Source organism: Xyrauchen texanus, chromosome 36, assembly GCF_025860055.1.
Source record: "Xyrauchen texanus isolate HMW12.3.18 chromosome 36, RBS_HiC_50CHRs, whole genome shotgun sequence".
In the NCBI taxonomy this organism is placed as follows: domain Eukaryota; kingdom Metazoa; phylum Chordata; class Actinopteri; order Cypriniformes; family Catostomidae; genus Xyrauchen; species Xyrauchen texanus.
Window position 1 is genome coordinate 711113 of NC_068311.1, and position 22448 is coordinate 733560.

The 22448-nt window shown below is 41.8% G+C and overlaps 3 protein-coding genes across 4 annotated transcripts in view; 2 read left to right on the forward strand and 1 right to left on the reverse strand.

The window, feature by feature from the left end:
• Positions 1-11304: 11304 nt before the first annotated feature.
• Positions 11305-15139, forward strand: LOC127630213 (transmembrane O-methyltransferase homolog). The gene is made up of 4 exons (XM_052107693.1): positions 11305-11663; positions 12926-13200; positions 13428-13624; positions 13714-15139. The coding sequence occupies exons 1-4, from the start codon at positions 11569-11571 to the stop codon at positions 14032-14034; spliced, it is 888 nt and encodes a 295-aa protein (XP_051963653.1). The 5' UTR covers positions 11305-11568; the 3' UTR covers positions 14035-15139.
• A 1563-nt stretch (positions 15140-16702) lies between these two features.
• anapc15 (anaphase promoting complex subunit 15) lies at positions 16703-21100 on the reverse strand. Of its 2 annotated transcripts, none has more exons than XM_052107701.1 (5): positions 21034-21100; positions 19886-20007; positions 19744-19803; positions 17530-17667; positions 16703-17271 (listed from the first exon to the last, which is right to left on the reverse strand). In XM_052107701.1, the coding sequence occupies exons 2-5, from the start codon at positions 20003-20005 to the stop codon at positions 17224-17226; spliced, it is 366 nt and encodes a 121-aa protein (XP_051963661.1). In that variant the 5' UTR covers positions 20006-20007; positions 21034-21100; the 3' UTR covers positions 16703-17223. The 2 variants fall into 2 exon arrangements, with proteins under 2 accessions (XP_051963661.1, XP_051963660.1); XM_052107700.1 differs by lacking the exon at positions 21034-21100 and adding an exon at positions 20682-20782 and having other exon boundaries at positions 16704-17271.
• Positions 21101-21870: 770 nt separating this feature from the next.
• The window catches only part of folr (folate receptor), a 6985-nt gene continuing 6407 nt past the window's right edge, over positions 21871-22448 (forward strand). The window contains exon 1 of the mRNA XM_052107695.1: positions 21871-22001. Within this exon, the coding sequence (XP_051963655.1) occupies positions 21982-22001 (20 nt within the window). The 5' untranslated portion in view covers positions 21871-21981. The remainder of the gene's footprint in view (positions 22002-22448) is intronic.

Consider the following 22448-nt stretch of genomic DNA (forward strand, 5'->3'; position numbering starts at 1 on the left):
TCTATCTGCTGGTCGATCTGTCTATCTGTCTGTTGAACTGTCGAAAGATCCATCCGTCTATTTATCTATCTGTCTGTCAATCAATCCGTCTGTCTGTCTGTGTTTCTGTCCATTTGTTGATCTGTCTGTCTAACTATCTGTCAATCTGTCCGTTTGTCTCTCTGTCTGTCTGTACATTTGTCTATCTGCCTGTCGATTTGTCTGCCTGTCTATCTGTTGGTCGATCTTTCTGTCTGTCTGTCTTTCTCTCTGTCTGTCTATCTGTTTTTCTCTGTCTGTCTGTTGGTCGATCTTTCCGTCTCTCTGTCTGACTGTCTATCTGCTGGTAGATCTGTCTCTTTGTCTTTCTGTCTATCTATCTGTCTGTCTGTCTGTCTTTCTATCTATCTGTCAAGCTGTCTGTCTGTCTATCTGCTGATAGATCTGTCTCTTTGTCTTTCTGTCTGTCTATCTATCTGTCTATCTGTCAAGCTGTCTGTCTATCTATCTGTCTGTCTATCCATCTGTCTGTTTGTCTGTCTATCTGCTGGTAGATCTGTCTCTTTGTCTGTCTATCTATCTGTCCGTCTGTCTTTCTCTCTGTCTGTCTGTCCATCTATCTATCTGCCTGTCAATCTGTCTGTTTGTCTATCCATCTGTCTGTCTACTTATCTGTTTGTCTATCTGCTGGTCGATCTGTCTGCCTGTCTGTCACACCTCCTCCACGAACACACAATCATAAACAATGTGCGAGAGCCGGAAAATAAAAAGTAGAACTACATGTCAGATAAATCGTACGCAAGTCACAATAATTCTCCCATGATGCAACACAAGCACGACTTCCTGTTCTCCTGAGACAGAGGAAACCACTTCCTTCTGATTCACTACGGATTGTCTGACTGTAATTAATGACGATGTCTTTCGCTGCTTCCAAATCAATACAGACAAAACTGTCATTCATGTGGACCTGTCGTCCATCCAGGGATTTCGGAAATTATTGAATACATGAAACATTTCTAGAATGCAGAGAAGAGAGGACATTATAAAGTATGATCTATTAGTAGATGTGACTTACCCACAGAGCGTTCAGATCTAACCTGAAGTCTCTCTATGTGTGTGTGTGTGTCCAGCAGCTGCATCCCTCTCCTCTTAAAGCCGCACGCTGGAGTGGGCCAATGTGGATTGGACCATCAGTCCTGCAGGCGGTGAGGTCACAGTATTACGTGCCGGGGCGTGTCTGTGTGTCAGGGAATGTTCCGTTTAATCTGTGGCGGTCAGCTGCGGGTTTAAGGGTCTTAATGATGGATTTCTCTTTGCTTTCTGGCTCCTGATCTGCAGTTGCTGGATTTTCCATATATGTGAATGGTGACTGAGGCTAACATTCTGCCTAACATCTCCTTTAGTGTTGTTTGGAACAACATGAGGGTGTGTAAATGATGACAGAAGTTTCATTTTAAGGGGAACTATCCTGTTCATTGTTTTTGGAGAGTTTTGGAGAGGTGACTTGGTGACGAATGGATATAGAAACGATGTATCATTAGATAAGTGGTGGCAGCATTAAAGATGACTCATTTGTTGTTTATTTGTAGGTAAACTCGAATAACCCAGTCATATATCAGCCGTGTCACACTAATGAGGGGTAATGTAGCATCTGCCTCAGCTCCGGAATTCTGCTGCTCCATATCCTCTTTTCCTCGTGAGTCCATTTGATCCACATTAATGTTCTTGGAGACATCAGGGCTGATACTGGAGATCCTAGCAGGAATGTTTTACTGTTTTCACGGGTGTCAGAATGTGTACATGCCACCCAAAACATCAACAGGGATATAAAACTGCATCATTGATCATGGAATTTCCCCAAACATTAGGGTAGATTACTTCTGAATTGTAATCTGGTACTGATTACAAATGACATGATAGAAAATATACCTAGTAATCTCTTATGTACTCAATTTTGAAAGGTAATGTAATCTGATTACTTCTGATGTCACATGCGTTTAAGTAGAATACGCTCGGACCATTTTGGCAGTATCACTTAAAAGCAGTTCGCAAAACTAAAACGAATCCATCTTCGGTGTAATGACGTCTGGAGGATAACGTCTGGCGTGCAATTTACAAATAAACATTAAAATTATTTTATATATAAAATATATGGTTCTCAGCAGGAAACCGATGGAGTCTGTACTCCAGGTAGGGAAGGAGGTATTGCCCCAAGTGAATGAGTTCAAGTGCCTCGGGGTCTTGTTCACGAGTGAGGGGACAATGGAGCGGGAGGTTGGCCGGAGAATCGGGGCAGCGGGGGCGGTATTGCACTCGCTCTATCGCACCGTTGTCACGAAAAGAGAGCTGAGCTGGAAGGCAAAGCTCTCGATCTACCGGTCAATTTTCGTTCCTACCCTCACCTATGGTCATGAAGGCTGGGTCATGACCGAAAGAACTAGGTCGCGAGTACAAGCGGTCGAAATGGGCTTCCTCAGAAGGGTGGCGGGCTTCTCCCTTAGAGATAGGGTGAGGAGCTCAGTCATCCGTGAGGAGCTCGGAGTAGAGCCGCTGCTCCTTTTGCATCGAAAGGAGTCAGTTGAGGTGGTTTGGGCATCTGGTAAGGATGCCCCCTGGCCGCCTCCCTAGGGAGGTGTTTCAGGCACGTCCAGCTGGGAGGAGGGCTCGGAGAAGACCCAGGATTAGGTGGAGAGATTACATCTCCACACTGGCCTGGGAACGCCTCGGGGTCCCCCAGTCAGAGCTGGTTAATGTAACTCGGGATAGGGAAGTTTGGGGCCCCCTGCTGGAGCAGCTGTCCCCGCGACCCGACTTCGGATAAGCGGTTGAAGATGGATGGATGGATAAAAAGACTAATGGTGCGTTCACATACAACGTGAATCGAGCATTTCGCGCAGCACGATTACACACAAAGTCAACGCAAAGACGCGAATAGACGCAAATTCGTGGTGGGTGGCGCGAATGAGGTGAATGGCGTGACATCGCTTCATTCGTGTGTTTTGAAATTTTCGAACTCGAGCGAAATATCCGCATGACGCGTTGTCGCGAAAGCCTATCAGCATTGAGATAGTCCGGATGTCACTGACGTACTGACGTAGTAGCAGTACTAGAAGAAATCTGGAAATTTGGATGAGAAAATGGTTGTAGCGGTGTGTGGACGCCCGGAATTGTACGACTCAACGTCAACATATCCGCGACGTCCACAACCGATAAGGAGCAGCAATCGTTGGTGATGTCGGCCATGATTGAGATAGATTGACTATAGGATGCTCCCTTGCTCCCTATTTAGTGCATGACTTAACCTCCAGTGTGCTGTCTGTCTGCACTGGTCTCAGAACAGTTTTATGTTCATCATAACTCCATATAAAGCCTCTGAAAGACACATTTATCAGTTTTTAACTCATTTATTCTCAATGTGATAATGACAGTAATTATAGAAATGCATTTATTCATGTTAATCAATAGAACTATATTATAGTGAAACAACATAAAATATAATCAAATATATATTAAAATGACCCACAGATGAGTTTAATAGTTGATTCAAATAACAAACATGTTTTTTCTACTTTTGAGGAAATGTAGTTCCAGTGTGCACATATGTGGACATCATGTTTATCAGCGTGTTGACACGTGAAAAATGAACAGATTATTTAAAGCGGCATATCAAATGAAACTAGAGACTCTCCTCTTTACAACCAAACAGGATTCACTGAAGAAACTTCAAGAGATTTCTTATCAGAGACACTTTTGTTGGCGCTGCACCTGTAGAAGCGCTTCACAGTAATGGACGTCATGTTGTCGTGTCACATGACTCGTGCGGCAGAAGTTTAACCCTTAAATGACCGTCTAGAGTCTCGTGAACCGCATTCAGTCACTTTATATTCATTTAAATGATGCGTTATGTTTAGCGAAGTCAAAATACAACGTCCACATATGTGTACACGGGGTCACACGTGGTTAAACGTTTCCCAAAAATCGAACGTTTTTGTTAAATGAATCTCATGTGTGTTAATATGTTAACTTTGACAGCTCCAGTAAATGTTTTGTGTTTCAGTACTTCAGACCCTCAATGAGTGGCACTGAAATGCAGCAGCTGGTAAAACTGGGTGAAAAAGAAAAGAAGTAATTGCAGGACTCTGTTGGTCACTGAGGGTTTAATGCGTGTCTGTAACGTGTCCAACAGAGCAGCTGGAATTCTCTAGAAGATTCTGAAACACTGCAGCTCTGCCAAAACCTCAGACACACAATCTAAGTGGAATTCTTCATCTGATACGTGATACTTTGGCAGATTAAAGCAGAGCAGAGAATGACCCATTTATTCCAAAACAACTCCTGTGATTCTAATTCAGGATCTGATTTGCCATCTGAGATCTCGTCTTCCATGATTTCCTTTTCCTCTTTGTGATCGTACACATTCTTGCATACATAGAGATACATTGCATTGTATCATTCAGTGGATAAAGTCGACTTACAAGGCACAGCAAAACTGAAAGTATGTCCATAATTCACTCAATTATTAAAGGGACAGTTCGCCCATTAATGCATATTCAGTCATTGTTTACTCACCCGTGTGTTGTTATAACCGTACGTGACTGCAACAGTAAAAGGTCGGACAAGGAGGAGGCGGGAACCAGCTGAACAGTAAACATAAACATTTAATGAACTGAAAACAACATAAAGCATAAAGACACAGTGTGTCTCTCTCTCGAACCGGTGTCTCCAGCTGCCCCTTATCTCACTCTCCCTCTGATCAGCTGATTCAGCGGCAGGCTCCATCACGGCCCGGCCACGCCCTCCTCCTCGTCACAATGACTTTGACGTTGTGGATAAATGTTGTGCTCAGATAAATGTTGTGCTCATACAATGGCAGTTTATGGTGACCACCTCTTCAAGCTACTAAAGGAAACACAAGTATAATTCAGAGGTCTAATTTATTATTTATGAGACTCATGATTATGAAAACATATGATGAGATTTGATGAGAAACTGAAATATAATGTGTTATTTAGTGTAAATGTTCACTGACCGTTGATCTCCTGTGTGTGTTCATGATAGGACACGAGAGCAACAGTTCACTCAGACCCCTCACGACATCGTGACATGGGGGCGTTCAAGCTAAAACATGTTGTGTTTATCTAAAAACAGTGATAGTGACAACAGAACACAACACAACTGCACACAAAACACAGAACAGAACTTACTAAACATGTCCGAAGAGTTTGATGCATTTCTGTGCCCAGCCTTATTTTTTTTTTACATTGTTGGACAAGTGCCAGTTCACAGAGGACAGAGTTACCCTCATGATGCTAAAAATAGAAAAAAAGCATGTTCCGGCACTCGCCGCTGCTGGTTAGGACAAAAACTCTGATTAACATCAGAAAATATACCTTTTATCGTGTGTCGTTTGCCGTCAGGTTAGGACACGGTGTGACTGTGGCGTCCTCTATGTTTCTGTTTGATATCAGAGTACTCTTTAAAAAAAAAAAACAAGGCTGGGCACAGAAATGCATCAATTCTTGGACTACAAACTCTCCAGACATGTTTAGTAAGATCAGTCCTCCATTTTGTGTGCAGCTGTGTTGTGTTGTCACTATCGCCGTAGATAAACACAACGAGTTTTCTCTTGAACGCCCCCATGTCGTGAGGGGTCTGAGTGAACTGTTGCTCTCGTCTCCCATCATGAACACAAACAGGAGATCAACGGTCAGTGAACATTTACACTAAATAACACATTATATTTCAGTCCGTTTCTCATCAAATGTCATCGTATGTTTTTATAACAATCATGAGTCTCATGAATAATTAATTAGGCTTCTGAATGATACTTTTGTGTTCTTTTGAAGCTTGAAGAGGTGTCACCATAAACTGCCATTGTGACATCACTGAACACAACATTTAGGCACCATTTCTCCCATATGAGGTCATATAGAGTTAGAACAACACAAGGGTGAGTAAACAATGACAGAATTTACATTTTAAGGTGAACTGTCCCTTTAATTAAAATGATCGGTATATGCATTCTAAGCGGAGTGTGACAGGGTTGAAATAATGTAGCACCTTGTGGCTAGAAATGATAAATCAGTAACATTTGTGTGTGAAATAATGGCTTCAAATACTCTATGTTTTTATTAGAGTTTGGCGTGGCCACAGATTGGATCCGGTTCACAGTAAGATTACTGTATATGAATATATATGAACTCCAGAAGTGTGTGTTTTTACTGTGTTTTGATCAGATCAGTTTCTAAGGTGCACAGGTGTTGGTCTATAAACATCCCGTGATCTATAGCTGATAGGACGTCTCAAGAGAGGGGAGCTATTTCAAATGTTGGTGTCAGTTTCTCCAACGAGAATTTTGCCAAGACAATTAACACAAAAAACACATGCTGGAGATCGACTTTCCTGGCAGTGTAACAGCGCTTCAAACAGTCAGTAGTAATGGGTGTATTAGTGGAGAACAGTAACATGGGAAATGGGATGGATTTGGAGAAGTTAAAGGAATATTTCAGGTTCAATTCAATCGACAGCGTTTGAGGCATTATGCTGATTACCATATAAATTCATTCCGACTCGTAATAAAGAAGGAAGGCTGCTATCAGAATAGAATAGTCCATATCCAAACAAAACCCCCAGAAATAATTGGTTCTCCCTACAAATCAGGGCTGGACTGGTAATCTGGCATACCGGGCATTTTCCCGGTGGGCTGACGCACTTTGGGATCAGGGCGGACTGGAGACATCGGTCCACGCTGTTTCAACTTCATTGTTTAAAAATCGTATTTACTAGTGGAATTCCTGTTGAAGAACTACACTACCCATAATCCTCTAGAGAGATCCACCAATCAGAGAGCTGCAGTCAAGCAAGTTTGTGTAAAAAGCCCAGAAGGGACCGCCCACTTTCAGTGTGACGAAACGCGAGTCGGTCTCCCTTCACACTCAAACTACTTATTTATTTGTATATCTCTGAATATATGTCAAATATATTGTTTCTATACTTATAATCAACAATCTAAAATCTCAAATCAATAGTTTTACACATCTCCATCTGGTTTTTACCCGATTATGTCATTCGCAGTGATCAGGGCTGGACTGGGAAGAGAAATCGGCCCAGGATTTTACACGGCAACTGCCCAAAAGTGAAGCGGGGGGCATTCGCTGTCCTTTTCTGCATATCGCGGCGCCATTTTGTGGTCCGTTCTGCATAACGCAGCGGCTCATTTTAGCTTATCATGGCCGAAACACCAACTGCTCTGTTCTCCCGATGGCCAGTCCGCCCCTGATCGGCCCCAAAGTGCGTCGGCCCACCGGTAAAATGCCCGGTATGCCAGATTACCAGTCCAGCCCTGGCAGTGCTTCGTGGCATTGTAGTTCATGCTCTCATGACAGATTGTAAGTACACAGTCTTGCGTGTTTGTCTCAAATCAACGTTCTTGTTGTTGTGATTCTCCTCAGAGCTGGTTAGTTTGGTTCATGATCATCAAAAGTGGGCGGGCACTGTTGCGCTCTGGTGATATTTATAATGAAGCTTTTGATTGGACTAAAACGATGAATACGCCGCTGAGCAGGAGATGATGTCACTGACTCATTATCCTGGGACAGAATGAGAGTATACCTGCTTAAAGTTTGTTACCTGTTGGAGTATATTTACATAGATGACCCTAACACCCTTTTGGGTCCTTTTATGAATTATTTTAGTTGTTTTTTAATATAAACAACATGAACTAGAACGTCTTCCTTGACTGTTGTGATGCGTATCACTGGGCCACGATTTTAACCCTGTATGTACCATGCGTACCGCATTGTTTTAACGGTTGAAGATTTTTACCACTTTTTTTTTTTTTTTTTTATCAAATGTTGCCATATGGCAACGCTGTACCACAATAGAAAATGCTCCAAAAACTAGTTTTCCTTTAAAATGATCAATTTCTTCTCTAATTAAACCCCTTTTTCTCCCCAATCTGGAACGCCCAATTCCCAATGCGCTCTGAGTCCTCGTGGTGGCGTAGTGACTCGCCTCAATCCGGTTTTATTAGAGTGAAACAGGAAATGCTTTTGAAAACCCATTTCTATAATGTGGCGAGTGAAAAAGAACATTCAACAAGCATTAATGGAGGCGGGACTGTTATGATACAAGTATTATTAAGGGTTTTCTTAAAGGATTAGTTCACCCAAAAAATGAATGCGGGTAACTCCGTCCACTGTGAACTGGCACCAGTCTAAAAACATTCAGAAAAATAAGGCTGGGCACAGAAATGCATCAGTTCTCCTTTACAATCTCTTCAGACATGTTTAGTAAGTTCTGTTCTCTGTTTTGTGTGCAGTTGTGTCGCTGTGGAGGACCTGTTTTATTTAACTGAAACATGAATTAATTAACTTGATATCCTTGTGTGTGTTCATGATAGGACACGAGAGCAACAGTTCACGCAGACCCCTCATGACATGGGGCGTTCATGCGAAAACTCGTTGTGTTTATCTAAAAACAGCGATAATGACAACAAACTGCACAAAACAGAGAACAAAACTTACTAAACATGTCTGAAGAGTTTGCAGAGGAGAATTGATGCATTTCTGTGCCCAGCCTTATTTTTTAGTTTTTGGATCGGTGCCAGTTCACAGAGGACAGTTACCCGCACGGTGCTAAAAATAGAAAACAAGCGATCGATAGAATGTACCGTCGCTCACCACTGGTTAGGACAAAAACTCTGATTAACATAGAAAATATCCCTTTTATCACATGTCGTTTGCCGTCAGGTTAGGACACGGCATGACTGCAGCTTGTAGCTCCTCTATGTTTCTGTTTGATATCAGAGTACTCTATTAAAACAATAAGGCTGGACATAGAAATGCATCAATTCTTCAGATATGTTTAGTAAGTCAGTGAACCTTTTCACTAAATAATACATTATATTTCATTACAATCATGAGTCTCATGAATAATTAATTAGACTGCTGAATGATACTTTTGTGTTGTTTTGAAGCTTGAAGAGGTGGTCACCATAAACTGCCATTGTATGACATCACTGAGCACAACAATTATTCACCATTCCTCCCTTATGAGGTCATATGAGGTTATAACAACACATGGTGTGTAACCCATTTGTGGGTTTGTCACAGATCTATAATCGGTCTCTTAGACACTCCCTGTTTCTACTGTGTCTATATAAAGTTTGCATTTATTGCCGAGGTTGTTGACAGGTTTTAAGCAGCTCATCTGTTGAAGGTTGGTGTTGGGGTAAATATAGACCTCCTGAAACATAAAACACAACCTTTGGTTCAAGGTGAGAGGAAGGAGTGACTAGCAATGTGCTAAAGCTAAAAACACAACAACCGACAAATAATGACCAAGAAATGAATCTCATGTTTATGAAAAACAGCTGCCGAGTCAATGTTGGCTTTATTGTTTCTCTCCTGTGCGGTAGAAGAAACACCAGCTGTGTGTCCATAACAGTGTTTATATAAATTCTTCACGAGCCGTCTGCTGTTGAGACAGCGTTTGATAACAGGACAAATACACTTAACACTATGTTGAGTACACAGGCAATAAATAGGAGATTTAAAGGGGATATTCGGGCAGCATGAGGTCCATGGAATAATCATATGGGTTAAGTTTACTCAATGCACAGCATCCACGGCATGCTGTCGATTACCACAGCACATTATTTACATCCAGAAATGCACTTACAATGAAAGTCTGCTGTGCTCATTTAAACGGTCTGATCTCAGATCAGAGACTCTGTGCTGTCAGTAAAGGGTTAAACTTTCAATGCACCGAGTCATGTGACCAAACAACATGGCGCTGACCACAGCGGAGTTCGTCTTTGGGAGAAAGGCAACAAAACTACATCTGGTCAGAAACCTCATTACGTTTTCCACCACACCAGTTATTAGTGGAGAGGAGAGAGTAGAGTGATAGAGCCAATTAGTGGATGGGGATTAATTAGGAGGCCATGATTGAGAAGGGCCAATGGGGGAGAATTTGCCCAGGACACCGGGGTTACACCCCTGCTCTTTACGAGAAGCGCTGTAGGATTTTTAATGATCACAGAGAGTCAGAACCTCGGTTTAACGTCTCATCCGAAAGACAGACGCATGATGAAAATAAGTTGCATTTCAAACTGATATTGCATGTTTTCATAATAAAAGTCCCGTTTTGATATCGCATGTTTTCATAATAAAAGTCCCGTTTTGATATCGCATGTTTTCATAATAAAAGTCCCGTTTTGATATCGCATGTTTTCATAATAAAAGTCCCGTTTTGATATCGCATGTTTTCATAATAAAAGTCCCGTTTTGATATCGCATGTTTTCATAATAAAGTCCATTTGATATCGCGTTTTCATAATTAAAGTCCCGTTTTGATATCGCATGTTTTCATAATAAAAGTCCCGTTTTGATATCGCGTGTTTTCATAATAAAAGTCCCGTTTTGATATTGCGTGTTTTCATAATTAAAGTCCCGTTTTGATATTGCATGTTTTCATAATAAAAGTCCCGTTTTGATATCGCATGTTTTCATAATAAAAGTCCCGTTTTGATATTGCATGTTTTCATAATAAAAGTCCCGTTTTGATATCACATGTTTTCACAATAAAAGTCCCGTTTTGATATTGCGTGTTTTCACAATAAAAGTCCCGTTTTGATATCGCGTGTTTTCACAATAAAAGTCCCGTTTTGATATCGCGTGTTTTCACAATAAAAGTCCCGTTTTGATATCGCGTGTTTTCACAATAAAAGTCCCGTTTTGATATCGCGTGTTTTCACAATAAAAGTCCCATTTTGATATCGCGTGTTTTCACAATAAAAGTCCCATTTTGATATCGCGTGTTTTCACAATAAAAGTCCCGTTTTGATATCGCATGTTTTCATTTGTACTCCTGCACAAATAACTCAATTGCTGTTTCTGGAGGATTACTATCGTGAAACAGAGATCGGATATCAATGTTGAACCCTTTGACCTTTGAATAGATGTATCATTTGTTAACATTAATTACATTTATAGATGGTAAATTATATATTAAATGTAAGCAGAGTGACTTCGCCGCGTGCGGTCGATTGCGTATCAACAGGTTAAAATAAACAAAATTAAGATTTTAAATACTTGAGTCCTAGTTTTAGCTCCATAATGAATTTATTTCCGCTGTTTATTTCCAATTTAAGAAAACTAAAATGTACATTTTTAAATCTGGACATTGAATATTCTGTCAGATACTTTATTTTTTAATAGTATTTTTTTTGTTTACAGTAAATCTATAAATGTGATGTACCCGGCAGAAACAATTATGAAGCTGAAAATCGTGTTTTATGCCATTTTAGAACATTCAATTAAAGTTGCTTCGGTTTCGCTTTATCGCTGAAGTTTTATTTTAGCAAGTCTTTCTGCAGCGTTTGTGCTACAGACATGAATGGTGCCTCAAATCAAACCTTAAAGCAACGCCCAGGTAACCACCAACAATAGCAGTGTTTTCAGTGTAATTCCTGCAGTGATGTTGTTTTGTAGGATGGTCATGTGATCACCTCAGGTGTGTCAGTGTAAGAGGAGGCCATAAGCTTGCCATCAATTATTCAAATGACGGAAGCTGATTGGCTGCTGCATGACTGGCGTTCCTGTACACCTGCCGTACACACACAGAGGAGCATCAACCGTGTCTCTCTTCATACACCATCACACAAGAGTGTTCCAGATCTGGTAAGGTATTTATTTGAACATCAGATTATAATATGATATGTGTGGATGTTTAGTAGAAGCTTCTCCTCCGTGTTGTCAGTGTTAGTTTGAATGAAACTGATCTAAGAACAGTTCAGCCGTGTGTAAACGTCTCTGATGTCTTGTTCTGTCACATCACACTGTTGAGCAAAAACGAAGGGAATTTATTTGTCATGTTGCTTTTTCATATTATGACATGTATTTTCTGTTTGGAGTAGTTGGAAATGTATAATGAATGGGGTTAAAGTCAATCCTCATAGTGATGTGAACAAACCTCCTATAGTATGTATTACATGTTGTGTTCAACTCCATATCAAGAGACTCAAAGCAACCACTCAGAACACCCTAGCAACCACCAAGCAATCCCTTAGCAACCACAAATTACATTCTAGTAAAAACTTACCAAAAATGCCACGTTTTGTGGACGTGCGCCCCGGTGATGCCACGTTTTGCGGACGTGCGCCCCGGCCATGCCACGTTTTGCGGACGTGCGCCCCGGCCATGCCACGTTTTGCGGACGTGCGCCCCGGCCATGCCACGTTTTGCGGACGTGCGCCCCGGCCATGCCACCTTTTGTGGACGTGCGCCCGGCCATGCCACGCTTTGTGGACGTCGCGCTCGGCCATGCCACCTTTTGTGGACGTGCGCCCCGGCCATGCCACCTTTTGTGGACGTGCGCTCCGGCCATGCCACGTTTTGTGGACGTGCGCTCCGGCCATGCCACCTTTTGTGGACGTGCGCCCCGGCGATGCCACCTTTTGCGGACGTGCGCCCCTGGCCATGCCACCTTTTGTGGACGTGCGCCCCGGCGATGCCACATTTTGTGGACGTGCGCCCCGGCGATGCCACCTTTTGTGGACGTGCGCCCCGGCGATGCCACCTTTTGTGGACGTGCGCCCCGGCGATGCCACCTTTTGTGGACGTGCGCCCTGGCGATGCCACCTTTTATGGACGTGCGCCCTGGCGATGCCACGTTTTGTGGACATCTACCCTGTTAATGCCACGTTTTGAATGTTCAGTCTGCAAGTCATCCTGCAGTTTGTGCTCCAGACATGAATGATCCCTCATGTGTGTTGTTAAGGAGAGGCATGGTGTTACTTTACTAACGGATCACAATTACAGACTTATATTCACCTGGCAGACATTTAATACTTAGTTGTAGAGGTTTGATCAAATCACTATAAACAATAGGAATAGTGATGGCTGACTTAACCAACATCACTAATAAAGAATGATATTTACAGGTCAGAGGTCAAGATGGTTTCTCCTGCGATCGCTTTGGCTTTACTTCCTCTTTTACTCACGATGATTATTCGTTATCGCTATTATTTTGTGCTGCTGTATCGAGCCGTTCTGATCCGCTGGGTGCGGGACTGTTTATCGGGCATCAGTCGAGAGGAACGGGCCTATCAGTACATTCTGACCCACGCCATGCCCGGTGACCCCGAGAGCATCCTGGACACCTTTGACCAATGGTGCAGCAAAGTTGAGTTTATAAGCAACATCGGGCCCAAGAAAGGTACGCGCACACACACAAATACAGTATGTCATACCTGTAGCTCAAAAATATTAAATGTGAGGTGTCATTTCTGTGCCACTAGTGGCACTTTAGAGAATTGCACGTGTTTTAGAGGCCCTCAAGAGTCTCATCTGTTCAGCTAAAGCACTTTTTAACCCACTATGTAAACTAGCGTACGCTAAATGCCTTAAACCAAAATGTATTTGAAGTAATTTTCTTTTGAGCAGGTAAGATTCTGGACCGATTACTACAGGAACACTGTCCGCTCACTGTGCTGGAACTGGGCACTCACTGCGGGTACAGCACTGTACGGATGGCGCGTTCCCTGCCGATGGGTGCTCGAATCTACTCTGTCGAAATGGACGAGCGAAACGCAGTGGTGGCCGAAAAGATCATTCGTCTGGCGGGCTTTGATGACGACATGGTGAGATCATAACAATGATCAATCGTAGTTAAAGACACCTAATATTAAGTTGGACAGAGTCAATCAATGTTTCCTCTCTCTCTGGGCAGGTGGAGCTGATCGTTCGCCCATCGGATGAAGTGATCCCGCGCTTGCGCGAGGACTACGGTGTAGAGTGTTTAGATTTAGTGTTCATGGATCACTGGAAGCGCTGTTACCTGCCCGACTTGCAGCTGTTAGAGGGTAGCGGTCTGCTCGGAGAGGGTTCGCTCATCGTAGCCGACAACGTCATTTTTCCTGGAGCGCCAAACTTCCTGCGACACGCCCGGCGCTCGGGTCTGTACGAGGTCAGAGTTCACCGTGCAACACTGGAATACATCCGCGGTATCCGTGATGGAATGGCCGAACTGACGTTCCTCGGGATAAAGTGAAAACGTTTGTCCCAAACGAACAGCGAACAGTTTAAGCTGCCAACTATTGAATGTTCGCATCGGATGATTGACGAGACATGAGATGAAACGTATGTCATTATTGAGACCATCATTCACAGCGCCCTCCAGTTGTTCCATGTGCCAAGGCTTTAAGGAAAACTTCCCCCAAAAAGGAAAATTCTGCCTTAATTTACACACCCTCATTTAGCTCCAAATTCTATGTTGATATTTATTAGTGAAACGTCAATTTGTTTTTAAAGAATATGTTGGGGCTCTATTTTTCATGAGCGCGCAAAGTGCAGAGCTACATGCTACGAGTCGTAGCTCTGCACTTTGTGCGCATCCAGGGTGTGCTGAGTGACTCCAGTCAGGTCTCCTTAGCAACCAAATTGTCCCGGTTGCTAGGGAGAGTCTGGGTATCTCAGCGAGTATTGATGCTGAGTATCACACCTGGAGTCATGAGTTTGAATCAAAGGCATGCTGAGTGACTCCAGTCAGGTCTCCTTAGCAACCATATTGGGCCGGTTGCTAGGGAGGGTAGAGTCACATGGGGTAACCTCCTCGTGGTGGTGATTAGTGGTTCTCTCAATGGGGCGTGTGGTGAGTTGTGTGTGGATCGTGGAGAGTAGTATGAGTCTCCACATGCTGTGAGTCTCCGCGGTGTCATGCACAAGGAGTCACGTGATCAGATGCGCGGATTGACGGTCTCAGAAGTGGAGGACACTGAGATTCATCCTCCGCCACTCGGATTGAGGCGGGTAACCGCGCCACCACTAGGACCTGCTAAGTAGTGTGAATTGGGCATTCCAACATTGGGAGAAAAGGGGATACAAACAAGTGTTTTAATTATTATTATTGTTTAAGCTATATTCACAATTACATTTATAATCTCATATATATTGGTATTTTTCCACCTGTTGTCGTAGAGTGATTGTGAAGTCACTGTAAAAGGGGCCGGTGGAAGGAGTTGGATTTGGTTGACTGTTTTGACCACTTCATTATTTTGATTATATTTTTGTTTGGTTTGAAGTGCAATTCATTTTGTGTAAATATTTTTGGTTACATTTTTTGTGTTTCAATAAAAATGGACGGGTAGAAGTGAAGTGCCGATACACCCACTGTTAATGCTATCCATGATTTGTGTGTCAGTAGAGGAAAATGACTAATAATACTAATATGAGTGTACATCCAAATCATGCCTGACATTTATCACGGATGCAGTTAATGCACAAATGAATGTGATTGTGACATACAGTCCATTTACAGTAACAACATCTTCTGAATGTGCCGTCTTTGTTTATATCGCAGGTGCTTGAGGGAATGGACTACAGTATATAATAAGACGCAGACGGTGCAATAACTGGAGAAGAACCTCAGAATTAAATTGCACTTGACGCGGCCCGTTTGTGCTTTGCACGTGCAAATTCACCAAACCCACTTGCACCTAGACTTACGGCACGTTACGGTTCGACTCGCTTTACTTTTCGGAGTTTTCTTTTCCACTGCAGTTAATGCCACCTCAACGGGGGCGGGATTATAGGCTGGTCGTCATAGTTGCGCCGCCTCTACTGCCGTGGCATCATCTTAAACGCGACATAAATATTACTAACCATAAACAATAACACGAGCGCTAGCTGTTAGCTGCTAGCGCATTGTGCTGCATAAAGCAGTTGTTGATGTGGATTTTACACGAGTGTAACAGTTAAATTGGTTGTTTTAGAAGCTTCCAGTAGCTGCTCAACTAAATAAAGTGAAGCTTTCAAGCAGAGTTTAGAGTTAACGTAACAAAACGTCCCATCCTCCATCGTGACCGAGTCCAGCGCACTCTCCCTCCCATTGCTCGCCAGTCTAGAAAGCGTCCATTTGGACGAACCACTTCCACTTTTCCTTGATGGTTCTGTCATCACTTTTTATTTTCCCCTTCACTGTTGGGAGGTCCGGTGGTAGCCATGTGCAGCCGACAGCTGAGACACTTCCTGAAAGACTTTTGTTTTGCATCATTTCGCTCGTCGCTAACGAGAGGAACGCCCGCACCTCGTTTATTGACCACGGCGTGGTTTTGCACACAGCCATTACTTTTTACAATTCGAAAGTCGCGTGAACAAATGATACCGTTATCGCTGTTGCTAACTTTAAAACTAGCGGGTTGATGTCCCGTGTCGCAAATCCAGTGACGCCGTTAGTAACGATTCTCTCCGACCAATCAGTGATCTGCAGGGTTTTGACGTCACATTTAGTGTCGGCTCGCTTGGAACCTCGACCGAGGTGGTACTAAAAAAAGTACCAGGAACCAGGAACTATCCACAGTGGAAAAGCCCCATTAGTGCATGCTTGCACGAAAATACCAAAACCTCAAGGCCACGCCCACACACCCATGCCCACTGCACTAGCGCTTTTAAAATAGGGCCCATGATTTCATGATGTTTGGTTACAAGTCCCTCGAAAACCAATAACGTTTGATGTCCAATCTATGCAACGTTTGTCCAATATTTATATTTCCAGTCCTTTGTATATTTTGTGTTCGACAGACAAACTAACAGCATACAGGTTTGGAACGACATGAGGATGAATATTGGGACACTTCCCAACTTAAAAACCAATCGGTCACACTTTTTATGATCATATTAAATTGGGCGTAACTCTATTAAAATGTGAAATGGTGTGTAAGAAGTGTCCAAGAGGAATAATTGACTATAAATGTGTTTATTTACAATTATAATTAATCCAAACAAGTAAAAAGAATCATTATGATACAAACAGCACAAATACATTAAACAGTCATTGAGGCACAAAGTTTAACCTGAAGTTCTCGTTGTTACTTTAACAGACGTTTCTTATCGATGCTGTAATTCCAGTGACGGGCGAGTCAGTTATAATCCGTTTCCCAGGATAGATAATGTGCATTACAATGTGCGAAGATGCATAACGCTTCATAACACTCGTCCTGTAGTCTGTGAATATGCGTGTGTGTGTGTGTGTGTGTGTGTGTGTGTGTCTCCTGGCCAGACCTGAAAATGCAATGACACATATACAATTTATTTCAGTTGCACACGGTTTCAAGCACACAGAAGTCAAACGGCGGCCGCTGTTTCTCTGTCAAACACTGTCTAGTCCATCTTCATGCTTCTGACAACAACAACAACAACAACAACAACAACAAACAGACTTTTGATGATGGGTTGATGAGGTCTAGATCATCCACTGGTCCTGGTCCTGCTCGGCTCCTTCCATGTCGACCTGTCAGTGAGTGACACTCACATCATTCACCTAAAACCAAAACTCACATCTCTTCAAAAGTGAAGCTTATAATCGCATAAAGGGTCAAATCAGGCGACCTGTTGTTTTAACCAAAGAACTAGCATACAACGGTCAGGCTTTCACATTTATTCATTAGCAGATGTTTTGACGATCAGTGCGAGTGCCTTCCGCATTAGGGGTAACTCGATCGAAAGGAATATCTCATGACGTTTGCGTGTGTGGCTCTTGACCTCTGACCTCATTGATTTCTCCATCGTCAGGAAACTCGTTATAGATGTTCATGTCGTCCATGTCCTGCATGTCTTCGTCGTCCTCCGAGTCTTCCTCACTGTCCTCCTCATCTTCGTCATCTTCCTCCTCTTCCTCATCGAAGGTCTTGCAAAAAGGCAGAAAGTGAAATGTGCCTCTGATTTCATATTTAGCCCAAAATCTAAAGATTTTGCAAGACTTTTAAGCACATTTTGATACAAGTTTGCAGTTCAAAACGCCAGAACATACATTTTACATGTATGTACTGTATATAATAGAACATGCATATGTTGAGCAATTCCACAGACATGTCAACCACATCATGGAACAATAAACAGTTTTAACCAAAGGAACAATACGCACTTTTAAATGCCTTATTATAGTATAATGAATAATGTCGTCCAAACCACTAGGGGGCGCCGTTTGCTCACACAGCACTGACTGAAGCGCTGAACGCAGACTTTTAAGGTTAGAAATGTCGTGATTTCAGTCTATTGCATTCGGGTCATTTTTGACCTGGGAGAGGTTGATGATAAATTTCAAATACCACAAAGTTTTTAGTACGGGAACCAAATTGTGGGACTTTGTCAAGACTATTGAAATACAATTATTATTATTTTTTTCTGATTCTTTAATTTAAAACAATTGTTACATCTTCTGCATTCACGGGGCAATTTTGACCCAGGCATCAATTGTGGCTTTACACATGATATTATGTAGATTATTATTATTTTTATACATCTATGAATAAAATTTATAAACACTTCACTCACATTTTTGAAGTTTCATTTTACACACACACACACACACACACACACACACACACACAGTCATACTCACAATATCACACACTCGCACTCACAAACACACTGTCATACACACACACACTGTCATACTCACAAACACAATATCACACACACACACACACACTCGCAAACACTCTCTCTGCACACACACACACACACACACACACACACACACACACACACACTCTCACAAACAAACACGCACTCTCTCTCACACACACGCGCACTCTCTCACACACACACCTGTTCAAAACACACATGACAGATGTAACAAACATAAATTATGTAAATCAAAGGTTCTACTGTTTAAAGGGGGTGTGACAAGAGCAAAAGTTCCTGCATAAATTATTCTAATTAGGGCTTGAAAGAGTAAATTGTGACATTTGATCAGCTGACAGTTCCTCACATATCAACAGTTCATGAGAGTCAGTCCAATAATTCATCTTTAAAACACAGTAAAGAAGAATTAATGTTGTGTAATTGAAAAAGAAAAGATACTTTCATCACTTCTGAAGTTGTATTGAGCGGTTATGAGTAAAAGTAATTCTCACATTAGATATATTAATTGTATATTATGTGATATGTAGATCACACTGGTTTTACTGGAGTTAATGTATATTCTGAAATCTCAAAGAATTTCTATATTTTAGTATTTACAATTTCTTTCAATTGTTTTATTTCCCAATGTGCTCGAAGTCCTCGTGGTAGGGTAGTGACTCGCCTCAATCCGGGTGGTGCAGAACAAATCTTATCGGTCTCCGCATCTGAGACCGTCAATCCGCGCATCTCATCACGTGACTCGTTGAGTGTGTTACCTTGGAGACGTAGCGCTATTCTCCGCGGCATCCACACACAACTCACCACATGCCCCACCGAGAGCAAGATCCACATTATAGTGACCACGAGGAGGTTACCCCATGTGACTCTACCCTCCCTAGCAACCGGGCCAATTTGGTTGCTAAGGAAACCTGGCTGGATTCAAATTCACGACTCCAGGTGTGATAGTCAGCGTCAATACTCGCTGAGATACCCCGACCCCACATTTTATTATTACTCTGCAATCAATGTCTGCTGGTTTTGAAGTGTTTTGGATGGCTTGACCATCATCACGTTTAGGTAAGTGCCGCTTTCACAACTGTCACGTCTGTAACAACGTTTTTTCCTCATTAATGTGAGAACGAGAAGAATAAATATTAATTATGAGATGTTCTTAGGAGTGCTAACCCTTCTACATTCTGTGCCATCATTATTTCTGGATTTGTGTTACTAATTAATTTGAAATAAAACATAGTTTTTTCATATCTGCATTTTCATGCTTATAAACAGTGGTTTTAATTTGGTCCATAATTGTCCGATAAATATCGGCAACCGACACATTGTTATAGTTCTCACTCACCTCAAAGATGGGCCGTCCGATGGGCATCAGGTTATTGTCCTTCTCTGCGATATTCTGCAACTGAACACATACATTTTCATAAACACACGCGCATTAGTTTATAAGTGTTCAATACACGCTCGCATACACAGTCCGTACTGACCCACGTCTGGTGCTGCTGCTCCTGCTGGTGTAGCTCGGTTTCATCCACACACGGACGATCCAGATTAAACCACAGCGACTCGGTAACACGGGGAAACAGAGACGGGAAGAGTGTGGACATATCTGTGAGAACAACAAATACAAACAAACACACAGAGAAGTGTCATTTCTGCACCACTAAACAGAATTATCGTTTTCAAAACAGTTCCTGAACACGCCCCCATTCTGTCATTGGTCAAACAAAGAGATAGCCCCGCCCCTTAACTCACGCCATTCAACGTTATCGGGTCACGCGAAACAAACACAGGAATTTTCATAATGCCACAGAGACACAGTGTTTACAGATTATAAAATAATTAACCTATGAATGACTTGTGTCTGTCTCTCCATATTAAGATGTGATTGGACAAAGTATTTTAAAACACTTTAATAATGACTGAAACACACTACACCAACAGCTTTGTATCAGTAAAATCTCTAGCTGATCCAGAATTGCATTTATTTCACTTACAAAACCCAAAAGTACTCTAGTAATACCATGTTTGGACACCTACCATGGTATACTTTTAAATGCTATCTTGTACCAAAGAAATACCAGGGTATAACGTACACAAATTAACCATAAAGATCCACGTTGTTACCAAAGATAGTTGACATATACCACTCGACATGTACCATGTGAGTACCATGGTATTTTTTTTACAAAATAAACAGCCACATTTCTACATGTGCTGCGCGTCAGCTTTTGATACTTTTTGTCTAAATAGAGTAAACGCGAGTTTTCCTTCATTATTTACCTGCAGATGTGTGCAGAATTTTCAAATATAAACACACGGCGGAAGTTGGTGTCAGAAATGACTTAGCAGAGATGGACCACTTCTATTTAAATGAATGGGAGAAATTTGAGCGCCCAACGGTCAACGAATGTTGAACGGAAGTTCCGCCTTACAGATTAAAGAGCCAATCACCTTCTAGATACCGACATCGCGTGTCAATCAACTTGAGAATGCGCATGCGCATTAGCTATGCAAGACGGGAGCATTGCTTTATTATAGTAATCTGAGGTAAAGAAGCACAATTTATGATTCCATTGTAGTCAGATTTTAATGCTAATTTGAAATATAATCTGTGATCGTAATCTTGACCAACCATTTTGGAGGTTTCTGTGTTCCACTATTCAAGTAGAGGGGAGCTGCACTGTCACGACTGTGAATAAACTCGCGAGAGCGTTCCAAAGATGACCGCCGAGTGGACTGACTCACTAGAAAGAATTTGTTGGTGCTGCACTGAAAGTTGCCCGTCTGAAACGTCATCAGCGGATGTTTAGTTCCGCCTGTTAATCTGTTTACAGTACACACACCACCCACACAGACCGCACGATAATGATAAATCTCTAAAAACACCATATAATATGTTTTACGAGCCAAAGTCATACAAATATCACCATCAAGAGCCTGACGAATGACGAGATCACATGAGTTCCTCAAAGACTGCAAATTCCTTGGACGCACTTTATTATAAATGTTTTTAAATGCTGTATAAACAAAACAGGATACATTAAATAAAGACATTAAAATAGCTACATACGACCTTGACGCATTTCACAGCGTTAATATTGTTTTCAAGTATTGTCAGACGTCTGTTTTGAAGATTATAACAGTGGTTTGTTCTTCCCATAGGCCGACTTAACTTTATGTACATTAGGTTCATCTTTTAACGAGATATGTCATGATGAAAGAAACCAAACAAAACATTTTCAAAGCAAAGTTGGATATGATACATAATATCGTCTTGAGCAGAATTTTGAGGACACTCATTAACCCTTGAAAACCATCAATGCGGTTCATGTTTTTATTCATTTACTGCACAGTAACGACTCCGAAGATTACATGTGCTTTTGTGTTCATATCAAGGGCAGGTCACAGTGACCGTAATCTGTAAATGGTCATGAGATGAGACTCCATCACTGTATAAATGACTGTGTCCTTTAGACTTTGATCGAGCTGAAGCAGCAGAACTTTCACACTTTCAGCTGAAGGAGGACAAACCGTTCAGAGTAACAAACAATCAGGAAACATTACATTTCAAACAGACAAAATGGACATTTTACTCTCTAGGTACGTCTACTTGAAAATGAGATCTACTTCTGTTCTTATCTTAGTCTGAGAACACTCATGAAATATTTTTATTCTGCTGTTTACTATTTAATGTCAAATGTTTTGTAACTAGTTATAGTATAATCCTCAGGATGCACAGGCATGTGAGAATGTCTCTTCTGCTTTAAATGTGCATGAACTAAACCTGATAATCATGTTTCTCCAGCAAATAGTCAAATGTGCTTCAGTCTGATCGTCTCTATAAAGCTTTGACATGATCAATGACACTCATTTACTTACATTTGATTAGTCACGAGATATAGTGCAGATTATCATTGATTATGTGCAAGTTATGTCATCACATTTCTTTGTTTTCCATTGAAAGTAAATCCAACATGTTCTGTTTACTTCCAGGTTCAAATGGAAAAAAAACAAAGAAACGTTATTTTTATTCGTAAAGGAACACTT